General features: G+C 48.6%; 1 protein-coding gene across 2 annotated transcripts; it reads left to right on the top strand.

The window, feature by feature from the left end:
* The first annotated feature begins 1,916 nt into the window (after window positions 1-1,916).
* On the top strand, window positions 1,917-25,082 carry CMBL (carboxymethylenebutenolidase homolog). Of its 2 annotated transcripts, none has more exons than XM_055422265.2 (6): window positions 1,917-2,107; window positions 13,229-13,462; window positions 16,749-16,856; window positions 20,472-20,614; window positions 23,390-23,481; window positions 24,325-25,082. In XM_055422265.2, the coding sequence occupies exons 2-6, from the start codon at window positions 13,248-13,250 to the stop codon at window positions 24,502-24,504; spliced, it is 738 nt and encodes a 245-aa protein (XP_055278240.2). In that variant the 5' UTR covers window positions 1,917-2,107; window positions 13,229-13,247; the 3' UTR covers window positions 24,505-25,082. The 2 variants fall into 2 exon arrangements, with proteins under 2 accessions (XP_055278240.2, XP_055278241.2); XM_055422266.2 differs by lacking the exon at window positions 1,917-2,107 and adding an exon at window positions 5,749-5,933.
* The last annotated feature ends 840 nt before the right edge of the window (window positions 25,083-25,922 follow it).

Here is a 25,922-nt window from a genome sequence, read left to right as displayed (position 1 = left end):
ACATCCATTGAGTTGGTGGTGTTAGCCAACCATCTCATCCTCTGTTGCCCTCTTCTCCTCTTGCCCTCCATCTTTCCCAGCATCAGGGTCTTTTCCAGTGACTCGGTTCTTCGCATCAGGTGGCGAAAATATTGGAGCTTCAGCTAAGGTAGGAGCAGAGGTGTATTCCACATTATAAGGCTGTCTTGTAAAATCTGAATCCGCCACACAACTTTGCTAGTTGGGACTGATCTGGAGGTTTTCCAGGTGATAAAGAATATGCCAAGGCAGGAGGCACGTGTTCGATCTCTGGGTCAGGAAGATCCCCTGGAGCAGGAAATGGCAACCCACTGCAGTATTCTTGCCTGGGAAATCCCATGGATAGAGGAGCCTGGCAGGCTAACTGAGCATGCAGGTGCACATTGATCTGGAGAACACTTAAAAACAAAACGAAACTACTTTTAAGTATCTGTGTCAACTTAGCACTGGGTTGGTAAGTTTTGGCAAGACATGTATAGAGCTTTGAATATGAAATTCATCATGTTAATTAGTGTTAATAAATAAGAAGTCACTAATTATGCTTGGAGAGCAAAACTTAGCAAATACAGGAAAAATGATGCCTAATCAGTCACATCAAATCCTTCCTTGTAAATGGTACTTACAAGATGCTTAGAAATAGTCTTATAGAAACAATTTTGTGTTTCCATGGACACATATGCTTGTGTAGAGGTCGCCCTTCAGGCTGTCTGATTTTTGTCTTTCACTGTCTGGGAGCTATTTTGTAAGTTGTATGGAAATGCCAGATAAGCAAACTGACCTCTGCCTCTATCTTGTGGGAAAAACGCCAGTTTGCCTTCATCTGCATTTTCCTTTCAACGTTCCTTTACTCCACATATGCGTGGACTTCCCCAAAACTATTTTGAACTAGTTTTAACATGTGCCTGGCGTTCTCATTAATTCATGAATATTGTAAAATCTTCAACACATGTCATTTTTATATCTGTGTCAGCATCGTTTTCCCTTTTTTGAGAAATTACTCTTTAACGCTCACAAACCTTATTGCTGCAGGCTTTTTATATTATTGACTCATCAGCCCCCTGTGGAAAAAATGTCTTATGAAAAAGGTCACCCTTAATCTTAATTCACAAGTTTTCCAATTAGAAGCATCTTAATTAGCAAGGCTCTGGTCTCTCTGGCCATCAGATTTTGGATGAAATTCTTATGGTGTCAAAAAAACTGCTGTTCCTTTTCCCTCTGCCACTTACTTTCTTAACTCTCATTCCTTCCTGTTTTGTTTTTCAACCTTCCTCTGTGGCCAGTTGCATTGGTTATCACACTCTTAGGTGACCTGACAAAATATGGAGTAGAGGCAGAGGGCGGGAGGTCAGGTATAATTACCTAGTCACCTACTTCTTAAAACATCCTAATTTAGATTTATAGTAAAGAAGCCACAGGCGAAGAGGGACGACAGAGGATGAGATGGTTGGAGGGCATCACCGATCCAATGGAGGTGAGCTTGGGCAAACTCAGGGGGATAGTGTGGAGAAGGAAACGGGCAACCCACTCCAGTATTCTCGCTTAGAGGATCCCGTGGACGGAGGAGCCTGGTGGGCTGCCGTCTATGGGGTCGCACAGAGTCGGACACGGCTGAAGCGACTTAGCAGCAGCAGCAGAAGCAGGGGGATAGTGAGGGGCAGGGAGATCTGGCGAGCTGCACAGTCCATGGGGTCGCGAAGAGTCAGATACGACTCACCGCTGAACAAGAAAGGAGTCACAGGCCTCCGGAACCAGGCGCACGTGTAAATTTCAGGGGCTCGCGGTCTTCATCCTCCCGGTCGACCTGCCTCCCTCCGCCGTCCCTCCTCCCTCTCTCCTCCTCCCTCCAGGCCTCCCCGCCCCGCCCTCCGACTCCGGCCTTCCCGGAGGCTGGAATCCGCGAGGCCACTGGCCCGCCGGGATCCCGCCGCGCTTCGTCAGCGCGTCCACTTCCGTCTCGGCCGGAGGCGCCTCCCCTCCCGGCTGGTCCCCGACCGGCTCCCCTGGGTCCCGCAGGGCTGCGGCGCTGCCTTCTCCGGCCCGTCTCCTCCTCCTCGCGGGGTGGACATCGGTCTTCAGGCGGCTGGAGGAGGTAAGTGTGCTTTGATGGCCCGAGGACTGCGCTGCAGGTCGGCGCTGCTCTGACTTGCATGCTTGCGCCCTGGAGGCAAAGGAGGTCTTTGGCATCTGTGCACAGGGAATGAACCTATCCAATTCACGCTCAACACCTGCTTTCACAAAGCAGGCCATTGTCCCTTGCAGGACCGCCACCCTGCCATCCTGCTTTGGAGTGTTTTCCTATACTACATTTTCATCATACATTTTGAAAACAAAGTTGAACTCACACTCTGCATAAATTTGTAACCATGTCACAATCCTCTCCTGCATGCTATTAAATACTCTTCCTGTCTGTGTTCCTACTGTTGAACCTTTTGGTTGTAAAGTTCTTCCTACTAATGTAAAAGTATGCGGGGGAGAAATGAGCACACCCGTGTCCAGTCGGTTCTCCACACTTTGAAGCATTTATTAAGGCACGATGGAGAAGGGGATGACGACCCACTCCAGTATTCTTGCCTCGGCAATCCCATGGGCAGAGGAGCCTGGCGGGCTACAGTCCATGGGGCCGCAGAGTTGGACATGACTGAAGAGACTTAGTGCAATATTAAAGGAGACTGGGGCTGGTCTAGGAGCGTGGCATCCTGGGTTCTGGCTGGGTCCTGCCAGCAGAGACTGTACAGTTCCTGCTGGGCCACGTGTGTCAGGAGACAAGGCCCAGGCCTTGCTGACACTGGACCCTGTGATTTAGGGCCACTTGCTGATGGGAATGCCACCTGTTGTTTTCAAAGCCCATTTAAAGTAAGGTGGTCAGAAGTGAACCTTGTGGGTATCAGGGGGAATGCCATCTGGGCCTCGCCACAGTCCAAGAAAAGGCCAAAGGCAGGCGTCTGGTTGCCAGGTTCACAGGCCAATCTAGCTTCCTCCCATCTTGTTTTCTAATAATGTTCTCAAGACTGGGTACCCTCTGGAAAATGCAGCCCTGACTGTGTGTGTGCATTAGTTGCGCAGTGGTATCCGTGTAGCCCACTGGTCTCCTCTGTCCAAGGAATTCTCCAGGCAAGAATACTGGAGTGGGTTGCCATTCCCTTCTCCAGGGGATCTTCCAGACCCAGGGATCGAACTAGGATCTCCTGCATTGTAGGCTGATTCTTTACTGTTTGAGCCACCAGGGAAAGCCATGATTACTGAAGAACGAAAATAACGAGGAGTTGATGTTCGCAGGACCATCTCTAAGGGTAGAGACTGCAGATCGATTGCCCTGCAAGTTCCAACGTTTACCCTTAGAGGAAGCCCCCCAGCCTTTCCCGGCAGCCACCTTCGTGGTCCTGTAACATTGCTCAGTGTTGCTTTCGATCCCTTTGCAGGGGTTTCCGTCTCTAAACCTCTGAGGCTGCTGGCACTTTATTCCTTGACTTCTTTGCTAGTTGCATTTCCCTCGATGCCCATCTGCTTCACTCACTGAGATCTGCTTCTCTGTCTCTGTTAGAGAATCTTCATTGCTTTGGGAAGTGTAACTCCCAAGTTATTTAAATCCTTGGGAGTATGAGAGCAGGAACCCACAGTAGCTTTGCCACCTATTTCTCTCTCCTTCTGCCCTCCAGTGAGAAAAGGAGAGTGTTCAGTTACACAGTTAAAGGATACTTTTCTGCAAAAGGCAAAATCATGACCCTAATACAAACATGAGCATGTGCTAAAGATTCTGTTTTATTCATTAAAGAGGGAACTAGGCAGGTGTTATCATGGCTTCAAAAGAAGAAGTCAAGAAGTATACATTTGTATGGAGTAAAAGAATGCCTCCAGAAGGCGCATCTTAGGGGAGGAGGGAGGACACAGCAGCCCCTTGGACTTTGCCGATGGAACACACCCCAGGGACCTCTGTGGGTCTGCTGCTGCTGCTAAGTCGCGTCAGTCGTGTCTGACTCTGTGCGACCCTATAGATGGCAGCCCACCAGGCTCCCCCGTCACTGGGATTCTCCAGGCAAGAACACTGGAGTGGGTTGCCATTTCCTTCTCCAGTGCATGAAAGTGAAAAGTGAATGTGAAGTCGCTCAGTTGTGTCCGACTCTTAGCAACCCCATGGGCTGCAGCCAACCAGGCTCCTCTACCCATGGGATTTTCCAGGCAAGAGTACTGGAGTGGGTTGCCATTGCCTTCTCCCTCCGTGGGTCTAGATTTGTAATTTGGTAGAGATATTTGCTGTGTGAAGGAGGACTGGAGGGTATTAAAGAAAAAATTAATCATTTGTGATGCTTGTTAAAAAACAGTAAGGTAGAGTTATTCAGGACCATCGTGATAGCTGTAGGGACCACTCCAGTGGGATTTTGCAGTAGGAGAGAGGCAAGGGGCTTTAACTCCAGATGTCAGGAAAAGTGGGAATTTCTAGCCAGGGAGCAGAGTAGGGGTCAGTGGATAAAAACAAGGGGATTCCGGTTTAAGCTGACCTAACAAGATTCTTGCAGAAGACAAGCCAGGGTAAGCAGACATCCCCTGTGGGGTGGTGGAGGAGGAGGATCCGAGTCAGATACGGCGAGTGGGGGCTGAACCGACTTAGCCCGGAGTCTTACTGACACTGCACGAAGCCCAAAGTCAGAGCCTGGCTGAGAAGAGTGCGGGGGGTCCTGACTGGAGTCGGATCAAGGAGGGTCTTCGTCGAGGGATGAGAAAACCGGTCCGCAGAAGGTGGCTCTGGTTGTCATTCACAGTTGTGTGGGATCTTGCACGGATGTGGTGGGTGGATCGTGGGCCTCACTGCTGCATTTTGGGTGGTCTTGCCAAAAAAATGTGCCTCTCGGGGTCTCCCCTGCTGGGGTCTGTTCTGGCCGACCCTGGTGTCATACAGAGGACTCCGACTTCTGGAGTTATCCACGTTGAAGACCACAGATCTGATCTCGGCGTGGCTGGCACATGTGGCTAAGCCCACCTGCCATGATCCAAAAAAGCCCTTCTCGGTACATTTTATGAGGCCCCCACCATAGGTGTCAGCCCACAGTCCCACCCCCTTACAGGAGGAAACCTTATCATTCACCATGACCTTGTCATGACATAGGAGGAACTCTGTTTCAGTGGAAAAGTACCCGTTGACGGTAGTACAGCCTTCTGGGCTGTGTGGTTCCAGCCTTGTTCACTGTATTTGAGTTGTTCTGCAGCTCTGTGAATGTTGTGGGTAGCTGATAGGTTTGTAAATTCTGTCCTGTCTGGTGATAAATTAATTGGCTTCTTCCCCTACTGGGGAAAAGTCGGTTCGTTCTCCACGTGCAGTTCATCTTAAGATCCCTCTCCTGGCTAGACATCTGTACTTTTCCCCTTAGGCCCAGTTACAACTTCTGCTTTATTTCCTCTTATTACACAGGTAACACACAAGCCTTAACATGAAGTCATTTTGGTAACTCTTCGGGAGTCATAATAGTTTTCCTTTGTTTCCTGAAAATTATGTTGTAACAAGTGTGTAGTTGGGGGTGGGGTGAGGGAAGGGCCCAAATCCTCAAGTGCCTGTGCAGGAAATTTATGTCTAGTACAGTCAGTCGAGCGTCAAGGGCACGTTTCCCAAGGCTCTTGCCCACAGAGAAACTGTCTGCCCTGCCTGCCGTGGCCTTGGGCTGGGGCACACAGGCTGGGCTGGGCTGCTGTGCCACGTGAAGGCTCTGGCAGGAGTCCAGCCTCCGTGTGTGGCACGGCCAAGGCTTCCCTGGCCACCAGCCCTTTCTGTGGGAGAAAGACCTTTCGGGATCAGCCCAGAGAGCGGCTCTCTTGGCTGTAAACATTCCCTTTGGAAAGTGGATAGCGGTGGAAAGTCAAGGAAAAAGATTCTGATTCAAGGTTGCTACTTTTCTGCTGTCTTGCATCCTCATTGGACAGCCCAGGTAAGAAATTAGCCAGAGGAATTGTTTTTCAAAAAATTGTGTGCGGCACATGAAATTCACTGCTATTGATTGCTCTGACTTCTTTTACTAACGTCGTTCTATAACGTCGTTTACTGAAGCAAAGCTGTGAAAGATAGTCAGATTTTTCTAAGATCCAATGACTAATTCTGTTTGAATTTTTTCTGGTTTCCAGAGCTCTGATTAACATGCAGTCTTGTTGTTGTTTTTAGTCTGACTCTTTGCAACCCTGTGGACTGTAACTCATCAGCTCTGTCCATGGGATTTCCCAGGCAAGAATACTGGCGTGGGCTGCCATTCGTTTCTCCAGGGGATCTTCTCGACCCAGGGATTAAACCTGAGTCTCCTGCACCGGCAGGTAGATTCTTTCCTACCGAGCCACCAGGGAGGTCATCAAATGACTGTTAATTTCTCTTTCCTTAAAATGTATTTATTTCTAGTTATGAACATTTAGAATCTGGCAGAAAGTACAGGATCTAATGTAACAGCCACCACATGACCCAGATTTGAGATATGAATATTTTGTTCTATGTACTTGAAACCAAAACTTGAAAAACAATTTTATTTATTTATTGGATTTTGGCTGTGCTGGGTCTTCGTTGCTGCACAGGATTTTCTCTAGGTGCCACGAGTGCGGGCTCCTCGCTAGTTGCGTTGGGAGGGCTTCTCACTGTGACTGGGATGGCCTGTTGCGGAGCACAGGCTCGAGGGTGCTCGGATTTCAGTAGTTGCAGTCCATGGGCTGTACAGCACAGTCTTAGCTGTTGTGGTGCACGGGCTTAGTTGCTCCACTGCATGTGGGATCTTCCTGGATCAGGGATTGAACCGGTGTCTCCTGCATTTTTGGGCAGATTGTTTACCGCTGAGCCACCGGGGAAGCCCCAAGTCAAATCTTTTCAAGGAAATAAGATGTAGCAAATACAAACCAACAGTCTCCATCCCTTACCTCCTGACAGTAGCCACAGTGTCACATGTGGTGTGTTTTATTCCCATGTGTTATATTTTTCCTACAGTGTATTTTTTAATAGAGTATTATTATTTGGAGGTTTTAGTATTTATTTAGCATCAAAAAGCCATTGTCTTTTTATAAAGCGTTAGATTTCGAGATTGAACACTTTGGTACATATGTATGGCCTTTGTTCACTGAACTCGCAATGTCCTTTATGAGAATGGATTAGCTTCCTGCAGCTGCTGTAACAAATCACCACAAACCGGGTGATTCGAGACAACAGAAACTTGCTCTCTCATTGTCCGGTGGCCAGAAATCGGAAATGAAGGTGCTGGCAGGGCCACGCTCTTCCTGACACCTGTAGACAACAGAAACTTGCTCTCTCGTTGTCCGGCGGCCAGAAATCGGAAATGAAGGTGCTGGCAGGGCCACGCTCTTCCTGTAAAGGAGGCTTTTCCTTGTCTCTCTGCTGGTTTCCGGTGGCGGCTGCGGTCCTTGGTGTTCCTTGGTGTGCAGATGCCTCCCTCCAGCCTCTGCCTGTGTTGTCCCGTGACTGTCTCTCCCGTGTGCCTATATCTGTACCCACATCTATTTCTCTCCTAAGGACACCGTCATTAGTTATAGTAACACCCACTCTCTTCCAGGATGCTGCTGTTCGGTCCCTCAGTCGCGTCTGACATTTTATGACCCCATGGACTGCAGCTTGCCAGGTTCCCTGTCCTTCACTATCTCCTGGAGTTTGCTCAAACTCCTGTCCATCGAGTCGATGATGCCATCCAACCATCTCATCCTCTGTTGTCCCCTTCTGCTGTCAATCTTTTCCAGCATCAGGGTCTTTTCCAGTGAGTTGACTCTTCCCATGAGGTGGCCAAAGTATTGGAGCTTCAGCTTCAGTATCAGTCTTTCCAGTGAATATTCAGGGTTGATTTCCTTTAGAATTGACTTCCTTGCTGTCCAAGGGACTCTCAGGAGTCTTCTCCAGCACCACAATTCGAAAGCATCACTTCTCTGGTGCTCAGCCTTCTTTGTAGTCTAGCTCTCACCTCCATATATGACTACTGGAAAAACCATAGCTTTGACTATATGGACCTTTGTTGGCAACGTAATGTCTCTGCTTTTTAATATGCCATCTAGGTTTGTCATAGCTTTTGTTCCAAGGAGCAAGCGTCTTTTAATTTCATGGTTGCAGTCACCATCTGCAGTGATTTTGGAGCCCAAGAAAAAAGTCTGTCACTGTTTCCATTTTTCCCCATCTATTTGCCATGAAGTGATGGGACCAGATGCCATGATCTTGATTTTTTGAATGTTGAGTTTTAAGTCAGCTTTTCCACTGTCCTCTTTCACCTTCATCAAGAGGTTCTTTAGCTCCTCTTCTTAACCTGGTTACCTCTGCAAAGACCTTATTTCCAAATAAGGCCACTTTCACAGGTTCTGTGGGTTCAGAGTATATTACTGTGGGTTCAGTATCTTTGGAGGGGGACGTGATTTAACCCACGACAGTGAGTAAATGACCGTGTATCCCATTCTTCTCCTGATGGTCCGTAGATTGCTTGCATAGGTTGCTTGAAATTGTTGCTACATCTTGATGGCAAGAACAGTCTTTCACATCCTCTGCGGGTGTGTGCATTTGAGCACATACACTCATATGCATGAAATTCTCCAGGGAATACACCCAGTGGGTTGCAGGGTGCATTCATTGTTGCCTTTGCTGACCTGCTTCCCTGAGTGTGTAGCAGTTTTCACTTCCTTCCTCCACCCTACATGGGCATCATCTCTTGGTGCTAAAAAACTTATTGCTGATCTGCATGAGGTAAAATGGTATCTTGTGTTGTTCTTTGTATAATTTCCCTAAATACCATTGAAGTTGAGTATATTTTCATACGTTTATGGGCCATTCAGGTATATCCTGTTGTGAAATGCCTATTCATATCTTTGGAGCATTTTCTATTGGAGTTGTCTTTTTCTTGTTAATTTCTAACAAGTCCTCATGTACTTTATCTGGATACTACAACCTCTGCTTTGAAAAGAGTACCTTCATTTAGTCTGTATCTTGTTTTCCTCACTTTTTTTTAATGGAAACTTTGATCTTACAGGGTTTAAAATTTTAATGAGAGTTTGAAAGCTTTTTGTTGTGGAACATCTAAAGGGTGTATGAAAGTCCAGAGACTAGTACAATGGACACGCCTGAACCCCTCACTTCCAGCACTGTCAGAACTTGGACACTCTGCCACCTTCATGGCCTGCTGGGAGAGCCCCAGACTTCTGGTCATTTTATATAAGTGTGTGTGTTAGCATGTTGCTATAAAAGATAGGACTCATTAAAACTGAAACTATTGCTGATATAATACGATTCCTCTTTCCCTCCCCCCCCCATTAAAATTATTCTTAGTATCATCAAATATCCAGTCTGTTGATTTTTTCCAATCTTTTTCAAGTATTTATTTACTTATTTGGCTGTGCCGGGCCTTAGTTGCAGCATGCAAACTCTTAGTTGCAGCATGTAGGATCAAGGGATTGAACCCAGGCCTCCTGCATTGGGACTTTGGGGTCTTAGCCACTGGACCACCAAGGAAGTCCCCTCAGTTTTCTCATAAGTGTTTTTTAGACTTGGTTGCATCAGCACCTTCTTGCACTTGGAACAGTAGAATGAAACCACCATCAAAAAGCACAGAATTACAAAGACGTGGCTCTAAATAGACTATGAGAAGGACACTTGTTTACAGCATGAGAGCTGAAACAGGAAGTGAGAACACAGCCTTGTTCTGCCTTGGCTGGGAACGCGGCGTCTCAGGGGCTCAGATTTTCACAGCTCTACACAGACCTGCAGATGACGCAAAAGCCCTGCAAATATTGATTTTGGCCTTCCAAGGAAATGTAGCAAGTAGGCAAGTTCATGAATATAGAATCTGCAGATCATGATGTTCGACTGTGTGTGCTGATCACTCTCAAACGCATGTCTTCAGCTTGGCCCCCTGCCCTGAAGTCGTGTGTTGTCATCCAACTGTCCGCTCAGGGTGTCTGACAGCCATTTCAAACTCTCATGCCCCAGACTGACGTCCTGGTCTCAAACCTGCTCTGTCTCCCTCTCCCCTTCTCATTGAGACCTTCTGTCCTTTCCCAGTTGCTCGAGCAAAAGACCTAATCACCCCTGACTCTTTTTAGTCAAGTACCCTACCCCTGCCATCTGTCAAGAAAACCAGTTGGCTGCACCTGAAAAATCTACTCAGCCCCTGACTTTTCTCACTCTTTTCTCCATTACCCCTCTTGCAGCAATAATTTGGCTTTTCCTCCAATGAGATGGGAGCTGTTGGAGGATCCTGGGAAGAGGAATATTCCCCACCGCCTTCCCTGATCTTCCTGTTCCAATTACAGTGCTCCTTGTTGCCCCTCAAAAATTGAAAGAAAGGGGATGTCCCGGATGGCTCAGTGGTAAAGAATCTGCCTGCCGATGCAGGAGACACGGGTTCGATCCCTGATCCAGAAACACCCCACATACAATGGAGCAACTAAGCCCGTGTGCCACAAATATTGGGTCTGTGTTCTAGAGCCCAGAAGCCACAACTGCTGAGCCCACGTGTGGTGGCTCCTGAAGTCCATATGTCCTAGAGCCTGTGGTCCACAAGAAAAGCCATGCAATGAGAAGTCCGCACACTGCAAGTAGAGAAAAGCCCGTGCAGCAGTGAAGACCCAGCACGGCCAAACACACACACACACACACACACACTGAAAGCAAGCCAAACTTGTATACTGATCACCTAGATTCAGTAATGTTTGCAGTTTGCCATAACTGCTTTATGTGTCTATATGTGTGTCTGTGCATGTCTGTTTGATGAATGATTTGAGGGTAAACTGCGAATGTTGATACTTCATCCCTTACTTGAACATACATCTTCTAAAACTAAGAATGTTCTCCTACATAACTATCACACTGTAGAAATTAAATATTAATTCATAATATCAACTATCATCCTTATTAATTTCCTCGATTGTTTCCCAAATGTTTCTTATAGCTCTTCTTTTAAAAATAATTTAATTTCATTTATTTACATTTTTTATTTATCTCATTTATTTTTTTACTTATTATTTTATTTCTTTATTTTATTTACTTTTGCTGGGTCTTTGTTGCTGCTCAGGCTTTTCTCTAGTTGTGGAGAGTGGCAGCTACTCTTTGTAACGGTGTGCAGGCGTCTCATTGCAGTGGCTTCTCTTGGAGCACGGGCCTAGGGAACGCGGGCTTCAGGAGTCGAGGTGCATGGGCTCAGTAGTTGTGGCTCCCTGGCTCTAGAGAGCAGGCTCTGTTGTGACGCACGGGCTTAGTTGCACTGAGCCATGTGGGATCATCCTGGATCGGGGATTGAACCCATGTCTCCTTCATGGGCAGGCGGATTCTTTACCAGAGTTACCAGGGAAACTCTATAACTGTTCATAATTTGGAACCAGGATGTAGTCAAGATTCACACAGTGCATTTGGTTTTATTTCTCTTTAATCTCTTTTAATCTCCTGCTGCCTCATCCTTTATTTTTTCTTTTCCATTGATTTCTGAAGTTAGGAATGTTTCCCTCTCTTGTATTCTGTATATTTGTCAGTTTTTTTTCTGTTTCCAAATTTAATAGCATGAAGTTGTTCATACTTACTCTCTATGAGTTTTAAAAGGAAAAATATGTACTTTTTTCATTCCTTGTTATGTTGTTGTTATGTGTCTTTATCATTCTGTCCTTTTTACTGATCCGGTTTCCTGGAGATATACCTATTTTATAACTCTTCAGAAAAACTCAGATTTTAATCATTTTCTGTTTTCTTCATTGTTTATTTTCATCTCATTATTTTCTTCTTTGGGGTTTATTCTGTTTTTTCCCCCTCAGTTTTTCTTAAGCTGAGCTTTAAGGGACCTTAGTTCCCTGACCAGGGATTGAACCCAGGTCCCCTGCAGTGGAAACTTGGAGTCCTAACCACTGGACTACCAGGGAAGTCCCTTCCCTCACTTCATGAATTGGATTCTTAGCTTACTTCTGTTCTTCCCTCTTGTCAGTTACATGCACTTGAAGAGGATCAGAGAACTCCATCCTCAAATGTGGGACTTGGGCATATTGATTATTTCGAGCTGAAGGCAGTTGAGAAACAGCAGATGAAAAAAGAGTTGTTTTTCACTCCCACTTTCTGCTTTTCTGCCTAAAATTAAGCCATAACTCCCCGTCCCCCCGCCCCCCAACGAGAGGATCAACTCTTCATCTTAGAGATGAAGAGCTGTCACTGAGACGAGCCTGCATTAACAAACTGGGCTCAAAGATCCTTTTCTTTTTATCAGTTCCCCATGTCTTTCCTGGTCACATCGCCACAATTTATCTCCCTTTGTTAAAATGGTATATAAGCCGTGTGTCTCCTTCTTGGGCTTTCACTTCTTTTCTGCAAAGCCCCTGTGTACTCATTAAAAATATTGATAACATGTATGCTGTCTCTCCTGTTAATCTGTCATTTTTTTAAAAGGAAAGTTTATTGAAGTATGATATATTCACTCCTTTTAAGCGTACAGTTTGATTGATGCTGATGTATCGAACTAGGTAGCCACCAGCAAAACCGAGATACAGAACATGTCCATCACCCCAGTAAGTTCCGTGTCTCTTTGCAGTCAGTCTTCTTCCACTCCCAGCCTCTGGCAATAGTGATTTAATTTCTTTCTCTATTATTTTACCTTCCCTGGAATGTCATAGGGGCTTCCCTAGTGGCTCAGCGGTAAGGAATCTGTCTGCCAGTGCTGGAGATGAGGGTTCAGTCTCTGGATTGGGAAGATCCTTTGGAGTAGGGGCTGGCTATCTACCCCAGTATTCTTGCCTGGGAAATCCCATGGACAGAGGAGCCTGGTGAGCTGCAGTTCATGGAGTCGGGTTGCAGAGTCGTACATGACTGAGCATGCATGCACATATCTTGTACTTCCAGTGTTTGTAATGGGAGTGGATTCTGATCAGCCTTAATCTTATTACCCAGAACTAGAAATGATCGTTGACTTCTTGCCTGAATACACTTCCCTGGTGGCTCAGTGGTAAAGAATCTGCCTGCCAGTGCAGGAGATATGGGTTCGACCCCTGGGTCAGGAAGGTTCCCTGGAAAGGAAATGGCAACCCACTCCAGTATTCTTGCCCGAGAATGCCATGAACAGAGGAGCCTGGCAGGCTATAGTCCATGGGGTGGCAAAGTGTCGGACCCAACTGAGCAACTAACAACAACATGGTTGAAATTAATTTTCCCTGTACTCTTGATTTTAGTTTGCTCATTGTTTGTAAGCTTTGGCTTTGCACCACTCAGAGTATGATGCCTGTTCTCTCTCTGTAGCCCGACCTGAGTATCTCCAATGGCTAACGAAGCTCATCCCTGTCCGTGTGACATTGGCCATAGAATAGAGTATGGAGGGCTGGGGCACGAAGTTCAAGTGGAGCACATCAAGGCTTATCTCACCAAATCCCCCGTGGACGCTGGCAAAGCTGTGGTTGTCATTCAGGATATATTTGGCTGGCAATTGCCCAACACCAGATATATGGCTGACATGATTGCAGGAAATGGATACACGTACGTATGAAATTCTGTGGGTTTTTTTATTTTTTTGGCTTAAATTCACATAAACTTCTGTATTTTGTTCCCTTCAAAGAAAACACAACCAAAAAACCGACTGTGTTCTGATGTACATTATCTATTTTCTTATCTCACTGAAAAGAAAAAAGGAAGTGAAGTCACTCAGTCGTGTCTGACTCTTTGTGACCCCGTGGACTGTAGCCTACCAGGCTCCTTTGCCCATGGAATTTTCCAGGCAAGAGTACTGGAGTGGGTTGCCATTTCCTTCTCCAAGGGGATCTTTCCAACCCAGGGATCGAACCCAGGTCTCCTGCTTTGCAGGCAGATCCTTTACTGTCTGAGCCACCAGGGACGCCCTTAAAATGGAGAATGTCATATGATCGCCAATATCCAATGGAAGCCAACTGCTCCCAACCCAGTGTCTGGGCTTCAGAGCCTCCTTGGTTGGCTGGCCGTGTAGACCTGCTGGATGCTGAGAGAGTTATTTCCCCATGTGGGGCCCCACACAGACACTAGTGCAGGATACCTGGGGCAGAGTCAGCAACTCTGAGATGGACCCATTACTGGGCTCCTGAAGCATCTCTACCTGGGGTCAGCTTTCGCATGCAGGGCGCCCATGCTTATCCTGGTCTAAACACGAACTCTCATGTCAGGGCAAGACCTCCCTCACCTTGCAAAGGCCATCTCTTGGTCACGACCGCCTTTGGTGACTGCTGTCATGTTTGCTCCTCACCGGCCTGGTGTTGGTAGTAGCTTCAGTAAAGCTTCCCTGATAGCTCAATTGGCAAAGAACCTGCCTGCAATGCAGTAGACCCCGGTTTAGTTCCTGGGTTGGGAAGATCCACTGGAGAAGGGAGAGGCTACCTATATTCTTGGGCTTCCCTGGTGGCTCAGCTGGTAAAGAATCCACTTGCAATGCGGGAGACCTGGGTTCGATCCCTGGGCTGCGAAGATCCCCTGAGAAGGGAAAGTCTACCCACACCAGTATTCTGGCCTGGAGAATTCCATGGACTTTATAGTCCATGAGGTTGCAAAGAGTTGGACACGACTGAGCGACTTTCACTTTCTCTTCAATAAAGCTTGGAGGAGAGATGGGAGGGACCCTTCCTTCTGTCCAGCTTCACTAAGCGTAACACCCAGCAAGCTCTGAGTGTGGTGTGCTCTGATTCCCTTTGTTTTCTCAAAAAGAGGACCTGCAAACCAAAGGGTGCGCCTGCCTCGTTTTCCTACAAGGAGAAACCCATTTAAAGGATGCACGCCCACTGATGCGTGATGTGGATTTACTGTTGACCAGAGAGAGGGTCTTCATTTGACTTTTCCCGTCTTCGTGCCCTCAGGTTTCTTTTTGAAGGTGTGTGCTTAGTCACTCGGTTGTGTCTGACTCTTGGCGACCCCATGAACTGTAACCTACCATGCTCCTCTGTCCAGGCAAGAATACTGGAGTGGGTTGCCATGCCCTCCTCCAGGGGAATCTTCCCAACTCAGGGATTGAACCCAGATCTCCCGCATTGCTGGCAGATTCCTTACCAGTTGAGCCACCAGGGAAGCCTCTTGAAGATGAGGCAGCTTAACTCTCCAGGGGCTACTCCAGTAGTAAAAACAACAGCCAATCCTGATTGCCTTCTGGCTTGGCCAGACCGTGGGCTAGGGTGGGTCCTGGGTGATTGCCCTTCATCCTCCCAACAACTCTGCCGTGGCGTGGCTGTCGCGGTTCTCATTTTGCTGGTTAGGAAACTGGGGTGTGAAGGCAGAGGTCTGGGTGCCCTTGGCCATCTGCTCTGACCAGGAAACTGGATAGGATGGAGGCTTCTACTGTCTCAGTTCCGTTCAATCCAGTTGCTCAGTCGTGTCTGACTCTGCGACCCCATGGACAGCAGCATGCCAGGCCTCCCTGTCCATCACCAACTTCCAGAGTTCACTCAAACTCATGTCCATCGAGTTGCCATCCAACCATCTCATCCTCTGCATCCCCTTCTCCTCCTGCCTTCAGACTTCCCCAGCATCAGGGTCTTTTCCAGTGAGTCAGTTCTTCGATCAGGTGCCCAAAGCATTGGAGTTTCAGCTTCAGCATCAGTCCTTCCAGTGAATATTCAGGACTGATTTCCTTTAGGATGGTCTGGTTCAGATGGGTCCATTAGCTGGAGAAGGAACATAAAAATTGAGTAAAGAAGACTGGGACCTACAAAGCCTCTTCATACTTGTCTATTTTCCCTTCAGAATAGTCTTCTGAGGTTGGGTGGTGCTTGGAGCCATCTCTGTCAGATCAAGAAAAAGAGGCTGAAAGTGATTAAGTGACTTGTTAAGGTTCCAGGGGAACTTCCCTGGTGGCTCCGTAGTAAAGAGTCCACCTGCCGATATAGGAGATGAGGGTTCGATCCCTGGGTTGGGAAGATCCCCTGGAAGAGGAAATGGCAACCCACTCCAGTATTCTTGCCTGGGAAGCCCATGGTAAGAGAAGCCTGGCAGGCTACAGTCCATGGGATTGCTATAAGGCAAAAAGTTGGACATGACTTAGTGACAACATAAAGTTTCAGGGCAGAACGGGGCAGTACTGGCGCCTGAACTTAGATTCTTCTGACCTGATTTCAGTGTTCTTCCTCCCACCACCCCCCACCCCCGCAGGAGGAGGAGCTGTGTTCCTCTTTCCACTCTGTCCATGGCCATGACCTTTACTTTAGGAACTGGGTCTCTGGCTGGAGCCACGTTGCCCAGTCCCTGGGCTGGTGCTCGTGGAAGGTTGACATGCTTGACATGGCCATGGAAGGCTGACACGGACCCCACAAGCCATCTTATCTTCTCCTCAGCCCTTTTAGACCTGCCCAGGACCGGACCCTCCAGGCGGGAGATTGTGCCCCGCTGGCCTTTTGGGTGGAGGCTGAGAAATTGCTTGGTCATGGTGACAGGACCGCTCAGAGGTGTGCCCGCTGGCCTGAGGCTAACTCAAAAGGCCTGCTGAGAGGTGCGGCTCCCCAGGGGTAGGTGCCACCCAGAACCTTTGTCCCAGGTGTCACACCTCGCGGGCACTGTGCTGAGGCAGGCGTTTCGGAGGGGTTGGGCTCTGAACAGGCAGCTGGCGGCCGTGTACCTTGGGTTGTGAAATCCGAGATCCTCTGGCCTGGGGCCAGCTGGCCCGTTTGCCGTGATCACAGTCGGCCCGGTGGCCACTGCTTTTTCTTTTCCTGTGGTCCAGAACCGCCAGCACGAAAGGTTTCGTAAGGAAAGTAAACAGAGACCAAGCCCCAACAGCTCCAACACTAAGATGGGTGGATCTCCTATTTTACAGAACCATCGTTCCAGACTTCTTTGTTGGGCAGGAGCCATGGCACCCCTCGGGGGACTGGTCCACCTTCCCGGAGTGGTTGAAGACAAAAAATGCCAGAAAGATTGATAAGTAAGTTTACAAGTGTGTCACCAGCTGGCGTGGCAGTCTTGGTGGAGCCCCCCAGGAACCCAGGAAACAAGAGGCTGGAGGAAGGGGAGGGTCTGGCTTCTCCATCACGTAGGACCTGAGAGGCCCCTGCTCACAAAGTCCTTCCTAAGGCAGGAAGGCAAGGTCTATGCAGTGGAGGGGTAGAACCCCACAGGCACCCTGTCGCCAGCAAGCTCACTTGCTTTGCCTTCTGGGAAATTCTTCATGGCGCGGATGCGGAGGGGGCTTTCTTTAAGTCCCTGAGGTCCCCTCTCCCTTGGGCTCTTGGGGGCCATAGATCAATACTCGTTCCTCCCCCTCGGGCTGCAGAACTGCTTGAAGCAACATGCAGAGAAGAAGAAAATCCAGAAAACCTCAGGCCCGTTTCTGCTCAGCGGATCGGAAACGAAGCCTCGAGTGCTGTCCTCCCGCAGTGATCTTCTCCACCTCTCTGGGGAAACTGCGGGTCTTTAGACCAGACCCGCCAGACCAGGGCTGCTGTCTTGCTAGGGTCCAGGGAACAGTGAGAAGAAAAGTGGAGGGCGGAAAATCCCCCAGATTGCAGCCTTTCATTGAATTGGCTCCAGGTAGTCCAGAAGCAAGGACCAGAGTGCTCGGCTGCCACTCGGATCCCTTCTCTGTCTGGAGGGTGAAGGATGGAGCAGGGTAAGAGGCGGGATGTTCTCCAGGGCCAAGCTCCTCCTGAGTTAGAGACCTGAGTCCTGGGCAAATGACTCCACCAACCCCTAGGCCTCGTCTCCCATCATTGGACTTTCTCCTGCCACGCACGTGAGCCTCGTGTTTGATAAGTTGTCCCCAAGCCCAGGCGGGAGCAAGTGCAAATACGAGGCTCCCTGCTCGTGGCCGCCTGGTTCCCGGACTCTCCGCTCCTCTAGAGCTGACCCTGGGCTGTGGGCCCCTCTGTCCCCCGACCTGGGGGACCTCACGCTGACCTCTGCCCCCAGCCCCCAGGGGCCCGAGAATGGAGCTGGCATCAGACAAAGGTGTGGATATGGGCATCCCGGGGATACCTTCTGAGCTGTGGATCAGCCTTTGCTCAGAGTCAGAAGATACCTCCCCAGCCTATCCGCTCTCCGCTGCAGGTCTTCGGCCCCGCCTCACTCCCCACGCTCCCCGGGGTTCTGGACACCCCCTCTCTGGGTGCCTGTGCAGAGCAGCTGCGCCACTCTATGGCTCAGGCCAGGGTCTCCCTCTGGCCCCTGCACAGTCTGTCAGGCTGGGAAGATGCTGCAGGCTGCCCTGGGAGTTCCCCTCTTGCTGGAGCGTGTCAGTAAGTAGTAACAACCTCGGGGTCTCACTGCGGGGGAGACCAGGGCCAGCAGCTCCCTTTGGAATTGCCTCTAGGGTGTGAAGCACCTTGTCTTGCGTCCCATCTTGGGGAATCTCACGGCAGCGGTACGGAGGCCCAGCTCCTTCCCCCCAAGCTGGGGGACCCTCAGAGTTCACCCCAGCTCCAAGCTCCCGGAGGAGACAGTTGAGGCTTTTGTAGAGACTGTGCCACACCCCACTTTCTGACTCCATTCTGCTTCTCCCTTTCCCAGGGTGGACCCTGAGATCACTGGGGACCCAAGCTCCCACACATTTATCCATTTCCAGGCCTCCCTCCCAGGGGTTCAGGCTGCAAGCCGAAGAAAAATAAAATAAGCAAAGAGTTAAGAGTAAATTAGAAGTTGAAACACAAGAAAACCCAAGAGCCTGGGATGTGACTGTGAAATTCAGCTTTGTGTGTGGGGATGGGCTGGAGAGACTAGTTAGGACATTTTGAGGAAGAGCCTGTGGGGCTGCTTCCTATTTGTGAGCTCAGATCTGGGTGGTCCTTTCTGGCAGGCATCAGAGCAGCCCAGAGGGAACCCTCCACAGGAGATAAGGAGAACCACACCTTTTCAATAAAAAATGAGACATAAAATGCAAGCACTAATTTGGAAAATAGACCAAAGTCCTCGTGTCTGGTCAATTCTCGTTTGAAAGAAAAGCCATCTTTGAATGCTTACTGCTTAAGCAGTCGTGGGATTTATTGGCTGACAGAATCGAAAAGAGGTATTTTCTGGCTCTGAGCAGAGATTGATCCGTAGCTCAGAAGGTATCCCCAGGATTCGACCTCCACACCCTTGTCTGATGCTGGCTCCATTCTTGGGCAGCGTTTGCCTCTGGATGACAAGATGGCTGCAGCAGCTCCAGCCTCCTGTTGACTCTTTTCCTAGCAACCCAGCAAAATTCCCATTTTGTCCTGATGGTTATAATCAGGTCACAAGTCCATCCTTGAACCAATCATTGTGGCTAGAGATTGCTTGTGCTCTGACTGGCCAGGCCTGAGTCACATATTACACTGCTGGAACCAAGGCCCCCAAGGTATATGGACCAAGCTTAGGGAAGAGAGATTCATCTAAAGCCAAATCCTGGTATTCCCGGGAAAGTGGGGAATATTTGCAGCAACAAAAGCAAAGATAGGGTCACTCAAGTTGGTTAAAGAATTTTTACAGAAATGCCCTCTTCCTTCTTGTCCCCTCCAATTAAGGCACTTATTCTTAAGATCAGAGCATTTGAGGAAAACCAAAATGACACAAACAATGGCTTATTCCATTGCATTTTGCAGAATTACTCAGTTATTGCTCTTCTGACATTGTGAAAACTACTCGCACCCAGAATGGTATGATACAAATGTTTAAATATGTTCAAGATAGCTTACGATTGAAGGAGAAAAAAAAAGTGCAAGAGAATTGTTTTCTCTCTTCCGTTCTCTCCCCTTTATCCTTAATTGCAGACAGACAGCATTTCTTTCTTATCAGAACAAGCAGAACTTTCTGGGCAGGCCTTGCAGCCCTACCATTTTGGCATCTTGCGTCTAGTTGAAAAAAAGCTGTATGGGTTCCAAACGACCAATTTGCAAATGAGCCATTTGCGAGAGGAGGGCCGCTGTCCCGGGTCCCCTCGGGCTTGCATTGTCCTTGTGGCTTCCCAACACCGCTGGGCTCCTGGGCACCAGAGAAAAGAGGCGAGGCAGAGTTAAAGTGTTGGGCAGGGAGCTCGAAGGTGCCCGGTCAGACAGAGCTGGGGAGCTGCCTCCTGGTTGCGGCTGGGCCCTGCTGGGGAGGAGAGAGAGGAGCTGGAGGTGCTTTCTGGGGCAGGACTTGGATCAGGCCCTCAAGCTGAGCTGTGGTCTTTGGCTTTGATTCCGAGGCTGTGGGAGGCTGTTGCTCAAACTCGTCCTGTTTGTGCCACCCTGTCGGGTGGCTGGACTTGGCAGGGAGACTTCCCAGGGGTTAGGGCACTGGTTACTCATCAGCTGGGCAGGAGGACAGGGCTCTGAAGGTAGGAATCTCAGAGCCTCCTGGAACAGCTGCTGACAAAGCCCTGTAACCCTTGGCACTTGCTGCCCGGCTTGCTTTCAAGGGGCCACACGATACCTTTTTTTTTTTTTTTTTGGTGGGGAGGGGTGGGGGGCTGTGCCGTGCAACTTGCTGGATCTTAGTTCCCTGACCGGGGATTGAACCCGGGCCCTGGCAGTGGAGGTGCTGAGTTGTAACCACTGAACCACCTGGTTATTCCCTTTGAATGACTTTCCCTTCTGTTTCTTAGAGAGTTCGATGCAGTCTTGAAGTATCTGAAACAACAGTGTCACGCCAAGAGAATCGGCGTCGTGGGATTCTGCTGGGGTGGAATTGCCGTTCATCATGTGATGATGAAATACCCCGAACTCAGGGCAGGGGTGTCCGTCTATGGTAAATCTGCCTTGTGTGTTTTGACACAGTGAAAGCCAGGGGAGGGGTTGAATGACAGTGGCCGCAAGCCTCTTCCCCAGCTGAGGGTTCCGGGTGTGACACAGAGAGATGTTGTGCTGATCTTTAGGAAACGGTTTTAAAAATCTGAAGCTACAGGTGGATGTATGTTCTATCTGAGCAGAGGAAACAAGGGCCCGACAGTGTGCCTTTGGGGAAACCCCCTAACCCAAGGGCTCAAGTGTTTTCACCTATGAAGGGGATAATGTTTCTTTCCATGATAATGGTTAATATCAAACAATATCGTTAGCCACAGCTTTGAAAAGGTTTTTTTTCTAAGATATGACTTCTCAACTACTCACACACGTGTGCCCTCCTGCACACACACACACACACAGAGGTACACACACACACAGGTACACACACACACACACACTCACACACACAGGTACACACACACACTCACACACTCACACTCACACACACACTCACAGACACACACACACAGAGGTACAAACACACACACACACGTTTCCCAGGTGGCGCTAGTGGTAAAGAATCCGCCTGCCAATGCTGGAGACGCCAGAGATGCAGTTTGATCCCTGGCTTGGGGAGATCCCCTGGAGGAGGACATGGCAGCCCGCTCCAGTATTCTTGCCTGGAGAATCCCCATGGACGGAGGAGTCTGGTGGACTATATAGTCCATGGGGTCGCAAAGATCTGGACAGGACTGAGCGGCTGAACACACATACATGAAGAAAGGGAAAACCCATAAACATTTCATTCAAATAGACCAAAGGTGTCACAGCAGTGACATAAGAACGTTGTGATCTGTGTATAGACACGATTACAAAGTTAGGATGTGAAACGTTTGGCTTTCTTTCATAGTTGTATATTCCACAGTTATGCTAGAGATTCTCATTTAGCTTAATGGTTCCTCACTGTGGTATTTTCACTTTCTTTTAGCGTTTAAAAATCCCTTTACCTATTGACCTACACAGAGGTGTTAGTAAGTAGCTAGTTGCTGCTGTGCGCAGTGGGGCTGCCCACCCAGGCGCTCCGGCGTGGACTGCTGGCCGGCGCCCCCTCGTGGCTGCTGCTGCGAAGTGCCGACTGCGGAGCCGAGCTGGTCTCAGAGCCCTGGGGTCTCAAACGGCGGTCCAGCCACCCAACCTGGCCTTAACAGGATAGTGCAGAAAGCGTGGCCCTCTTTCCCATGGCTCCTGACTTTCTAGAGAAGAATTGCAGCTAAAGGGAGGCTCTCTGGGTTACGAAGCTTTGCTATAGAAAATGGGGAAATTTTATCTCCTCCCTCCTGACCAGGATTCCCCATGACCACTCTTGAGTCAGGCTCCTCTGTGAGTCCTGTCTGCCTAGGTCCCGACCTTGGGCTCTGTCCTTGGCCCACTGGGTCAGTTTAGCAAGAATCCTCCACCCTCGATAGGTGATCAAACTCATGTCCCAACCTCGATGTCCTGTCACCCTGGCCTGCCTCCAGCAAGGAGAAAGTGTTAGTTGTTCAGTCCTGTCCGACTCTTTGTGACCCCAAGGACTCTCCATGGACTGTACTTCTGTCCATGGGATTCTCCAGGCCAGACTCCCGGAGTGGGTAGCCTTTCCCTCTCCAGGGGATCTTCCTGCCCCAGGGATCGAACCCGGGTCTCTGGCACTGCGGGCAGATTCTTTACTGTCTATGCCACCAGAGAAGCCCTGTCTCCAGCGAAGGCTTTGTCAAATGCTATCTGCCAGAATCCCTTTTCCGCTTGGTCCCTTTGTGACTTTCTGTCCACCAGTCCTCCCCCTGCTTTTTTGTCAGTAAATCCCTCTTGTCCTTACAGTGTGGTTGAATCTGGTCTCCCTCCCCTGCTGCAAATTCTCAATGAATAAAATAATCCATATCGCGTTTAATAGATGAATAGTCTTTCCTTAAAGCTCCTCATGAGCTTTCCTGATAGCTCAGCTGGTAAAGAATCCACCTGCAATGTGGGAGACTCCGGTTCGATCCCTGGGTCAGGAAGAGCCCCCGAAGAAGAGAAAGGCTACCCACTCCAGTATTCTGGCCTGGAGAATTCCATGGACTGTATAGTTCATGGGGTTGCAAAGTCGGACATGACTGAGTGACTTTCACTTAGAACTTCTCTTATTTCAAAATTACAATGGATGGCAAAACTTTTATAGATTTTCCTATAGGACTGAGCACACCTACAGTTGTCTGAATCCGTGAGGATTTTGACTAAATGATCTCTAAATTTCTGACGGCACCTTTAGAAGGATAAAAGCTAATTATTATAAGTGACCCACTAGGACCCTGTGCTGTCCCCGGGGACTTCATACACTTAATCTCGTTTGAGCACAAATACCCCGTCAAACACTGAAGTCATAACCTCGGGGCTTGAGTAGACTGCGAGAAACTTCCAGAACAGCCCTGGTCAGATGGTCCAGGTTAGAAAGCTATCAGTTCTTGATAAATGAAGGCACACCCCAGGAGGGAGCATTTTTCAGGCTGCTCAGGCGCATCTTTACCAGCCAGGCAGCCGGCAGGGTCTATAGTCATCATTTAATGGCCTGATTCCGGGTGAGTGAGGTGGATAGAAGGGAGGGCTGACTCAACAGCCTTTTCTTTGAGCCCAGTTATATGGCCAGGCCACTTCTATGGAGCTGCTAAAAAAGAAGAGAGATGAAACCCCCAAAGCACATGTTTTGCTTTGGAAAATCAAACTCGCGTCATTTTCTGTGGCTCGTGTACGGGATTCACACCCTCGTGTCTCCCTTCTCCAGGCATCATCAAAGACGCTGAAGACGTGTACGGTCTGAAGAATCCCACGCTGTTCATCTTTGCTGAAAACGATGCTGTGATTCCTCTCGAGCAGGTAAGCTGACATCTTGTTTAAGAGGACGACTTGACATTTTGGGGAAGACATCCCAAAGGACTCGTGTGTTGCTCCAGATATATTTCGACATTAAAATGTTACAAGTGGGTTTTATTTGAGGGGGATTGTAACCCCTAGAGTGCTCCTGGTATGGAGGCTCCTGGTAAGCAGGCCCTGCCTCCCTGTCCCCCGTGTGTAACCCACCAGTCACCGTAAGTTCCCTGTCCTAGAAGACATGGCTTTGTTAAATCCAGTGTGTCGATAGGAAAAAGCAGAAGGGAACTGAGACTCAGAGCAGTTGTTTGGGAATTACTGTGGTTATTCACAATCTTTGTTCAGTCGCCAAGTCGTGTCTGACTCTTTGGGACCCTGTGGACTGCAGCATGCTGGGCCCCCCTGTCCTTCACCATCTCTGGGACTTTGCCCAAGTTATATCTATTGAATTGGTGATGCCATCCAAATACAATACATCATATTACAACCAATGCATTAACGTTGAATACAAATTTCAAACAACTTACATTTGAATCTACTGAAGTACAGATTGAGTCCACTGAATATTGTGTGGTCAAATAGATTAAGTATATTTGGAGTAATATGTAGATGTATAACGTCAAAATAATGGATGTATCATTTTTATCAACATACTGCTCTGAATTCTCTCCTTTGCCAGAGGTTAGGATGGTGTCAGTTATAAAGTTAAAAGTGAAAACTTCATTCTAGCTCTGGCGCTTAAAGCACGGACGCTAAAGCTCTTTGATGAGCATTCAGGGAAGGAGTGGAGGCTGGAACATATTGCTGGAGGGTTGACATCCTGTCTTCATGACATCTTTTGCCAACCAGGTCTCTTTGCTGACTCAGAAGCTGAAAGAGCACTGCAAAGTGGAATATCAAATTAAAACGTTTTCCGGGCAGACGCATGGCTTTGTGCATCGCAAGAGAGAAGACTGTTCCCCTGAAGACAAGCCGTATATTGACGAGGCGAGGAGGAACTTACTTGAGTGGCTGAACAAGTACGTGTAGCCACAGCCGAGGGCAAACTTTCTCCAAATAGCTCTCATTCGGAAATTTGCTTTGAAATGCTTAGATCATTTTACTTTCACTTTACAGAAAATAAATCAAGGAATCCTGAAATTCATTGTGTTATTTGAAACACAAATTCAGAAGGAAAAGTTAATGTATGAAATACTTTCATTTTTAACATGTGCCCAAAATAAGATTTTTAACAACAGGTCAATACCTGAAGAATTTGGGCGATACAGTAATATCCTAACTATTAGCAAAAAAACCTAGAGGTCCCCAAGGAACACGTGACTGCCTGGGTATGGCCTTCCTGGCCTTGAATTGAGCACATCTCTCTAGACCAACTAAATTGGCGAAACCATGAAAAGCATGAAATGTAAACTCAGGCAGAGCAAAAGTCCAACTTCACTGTACTTTTATCTCTGTCTTTATAGGAATGAATTTGTCATGATCATATACATATTGAGATTAAAGTAGGGTTCCATTGAACTAATTATATAAAGCTTATAAACTTGATTTTTTGGGTTTTTGAATCTGTGGCTTTTTCTAGAATCTAATAAACGATGGATGAGAGTTGCCATCTGGCTGTCTTGTGGTTTTTCAAACATGGCCGTTTTTGGGCCCCTGGGGTTGGAGCTGCATCAAAAACCGCTCCTGTGTTCAACCAGGAGGCTGGCGGTGTCAGGGGTGAAGCTTCAGTGTTTACATTGAAATTCATTAAAATGAAATCAAAGCTAAGGGACTTCCCTGGTGGTCCAGCGGTTAAGAATTCACCTCTCCATGCAGAGGGGTGTGGGTTCAATCCCTGGCTGGAGAGCTGAGATTCCCACATGCCTTGTGGCCCCCAAACCAGAACATGAAACAGAAGCAATATGGTAACACATTTAATAGTCTTTAAAAAATGATTCCCATTAGAAAAAAAAAGCTAGGCCCTGGCTCCTCAAGAGCCGCCCCCCGAGTCAAGCCTCAGTAGTCGCGGGTGGCCACGGCTTCTGAGGTTTTGCATCTGTGGCCGCACCCTGCTTGTCATGAGACCTGCAGCCGTCCTTCTCGGCTGCAACCTGGAGACTCTCCACCCGGCCTGGTCCTCAGTCTTCCCTCCCACTGCCTGTGGGGTCTGCAGACACTGAAGGCTGCTTGTGTCCCCCCGGGGGCCTGGGCCCTGCAGGGGGTGCTCCTCACCAGCTTGGGGAAGGGGGCTTACTTGGTCCTGAGCTGTGGGTGGACTTTCGGCCCAAGGTGCATGGGCTACTGGACGATTTCTTGTCATGGCTGGGGTTTTGGGGTGGGGGGAATCGGGGCCCTTCTTTTCTAGAAGACGGGGCGCAGGATGATCCCTTCAGCCCCAGGGAACCCCTCTTCTTCCTGGGCCTGCAGGGGCCCAGGGAGGGGGTGGCGGCTGATTGAAGCTCTTCCTG

The sequence above is a fragment of the Moschus berezovskii genome, chromosome 18 (genome assembly GCF_049115385.1).
Source record: "Moschus berezovskii isolate FMDL1 chromosome 18, NW_MosBer_1.0, whole genome shotgun sequence".
Taxonomy (NCBI): domain Eukaryota; kingdom Metazoa; phylum Chordata; class Mammalia; order Artiodactyla; family Moschidae; genus Moschus; species Moschus berezovskii.
This window is presented reverse-complemented; position numbering and strand designations above follow the sequence as displayed.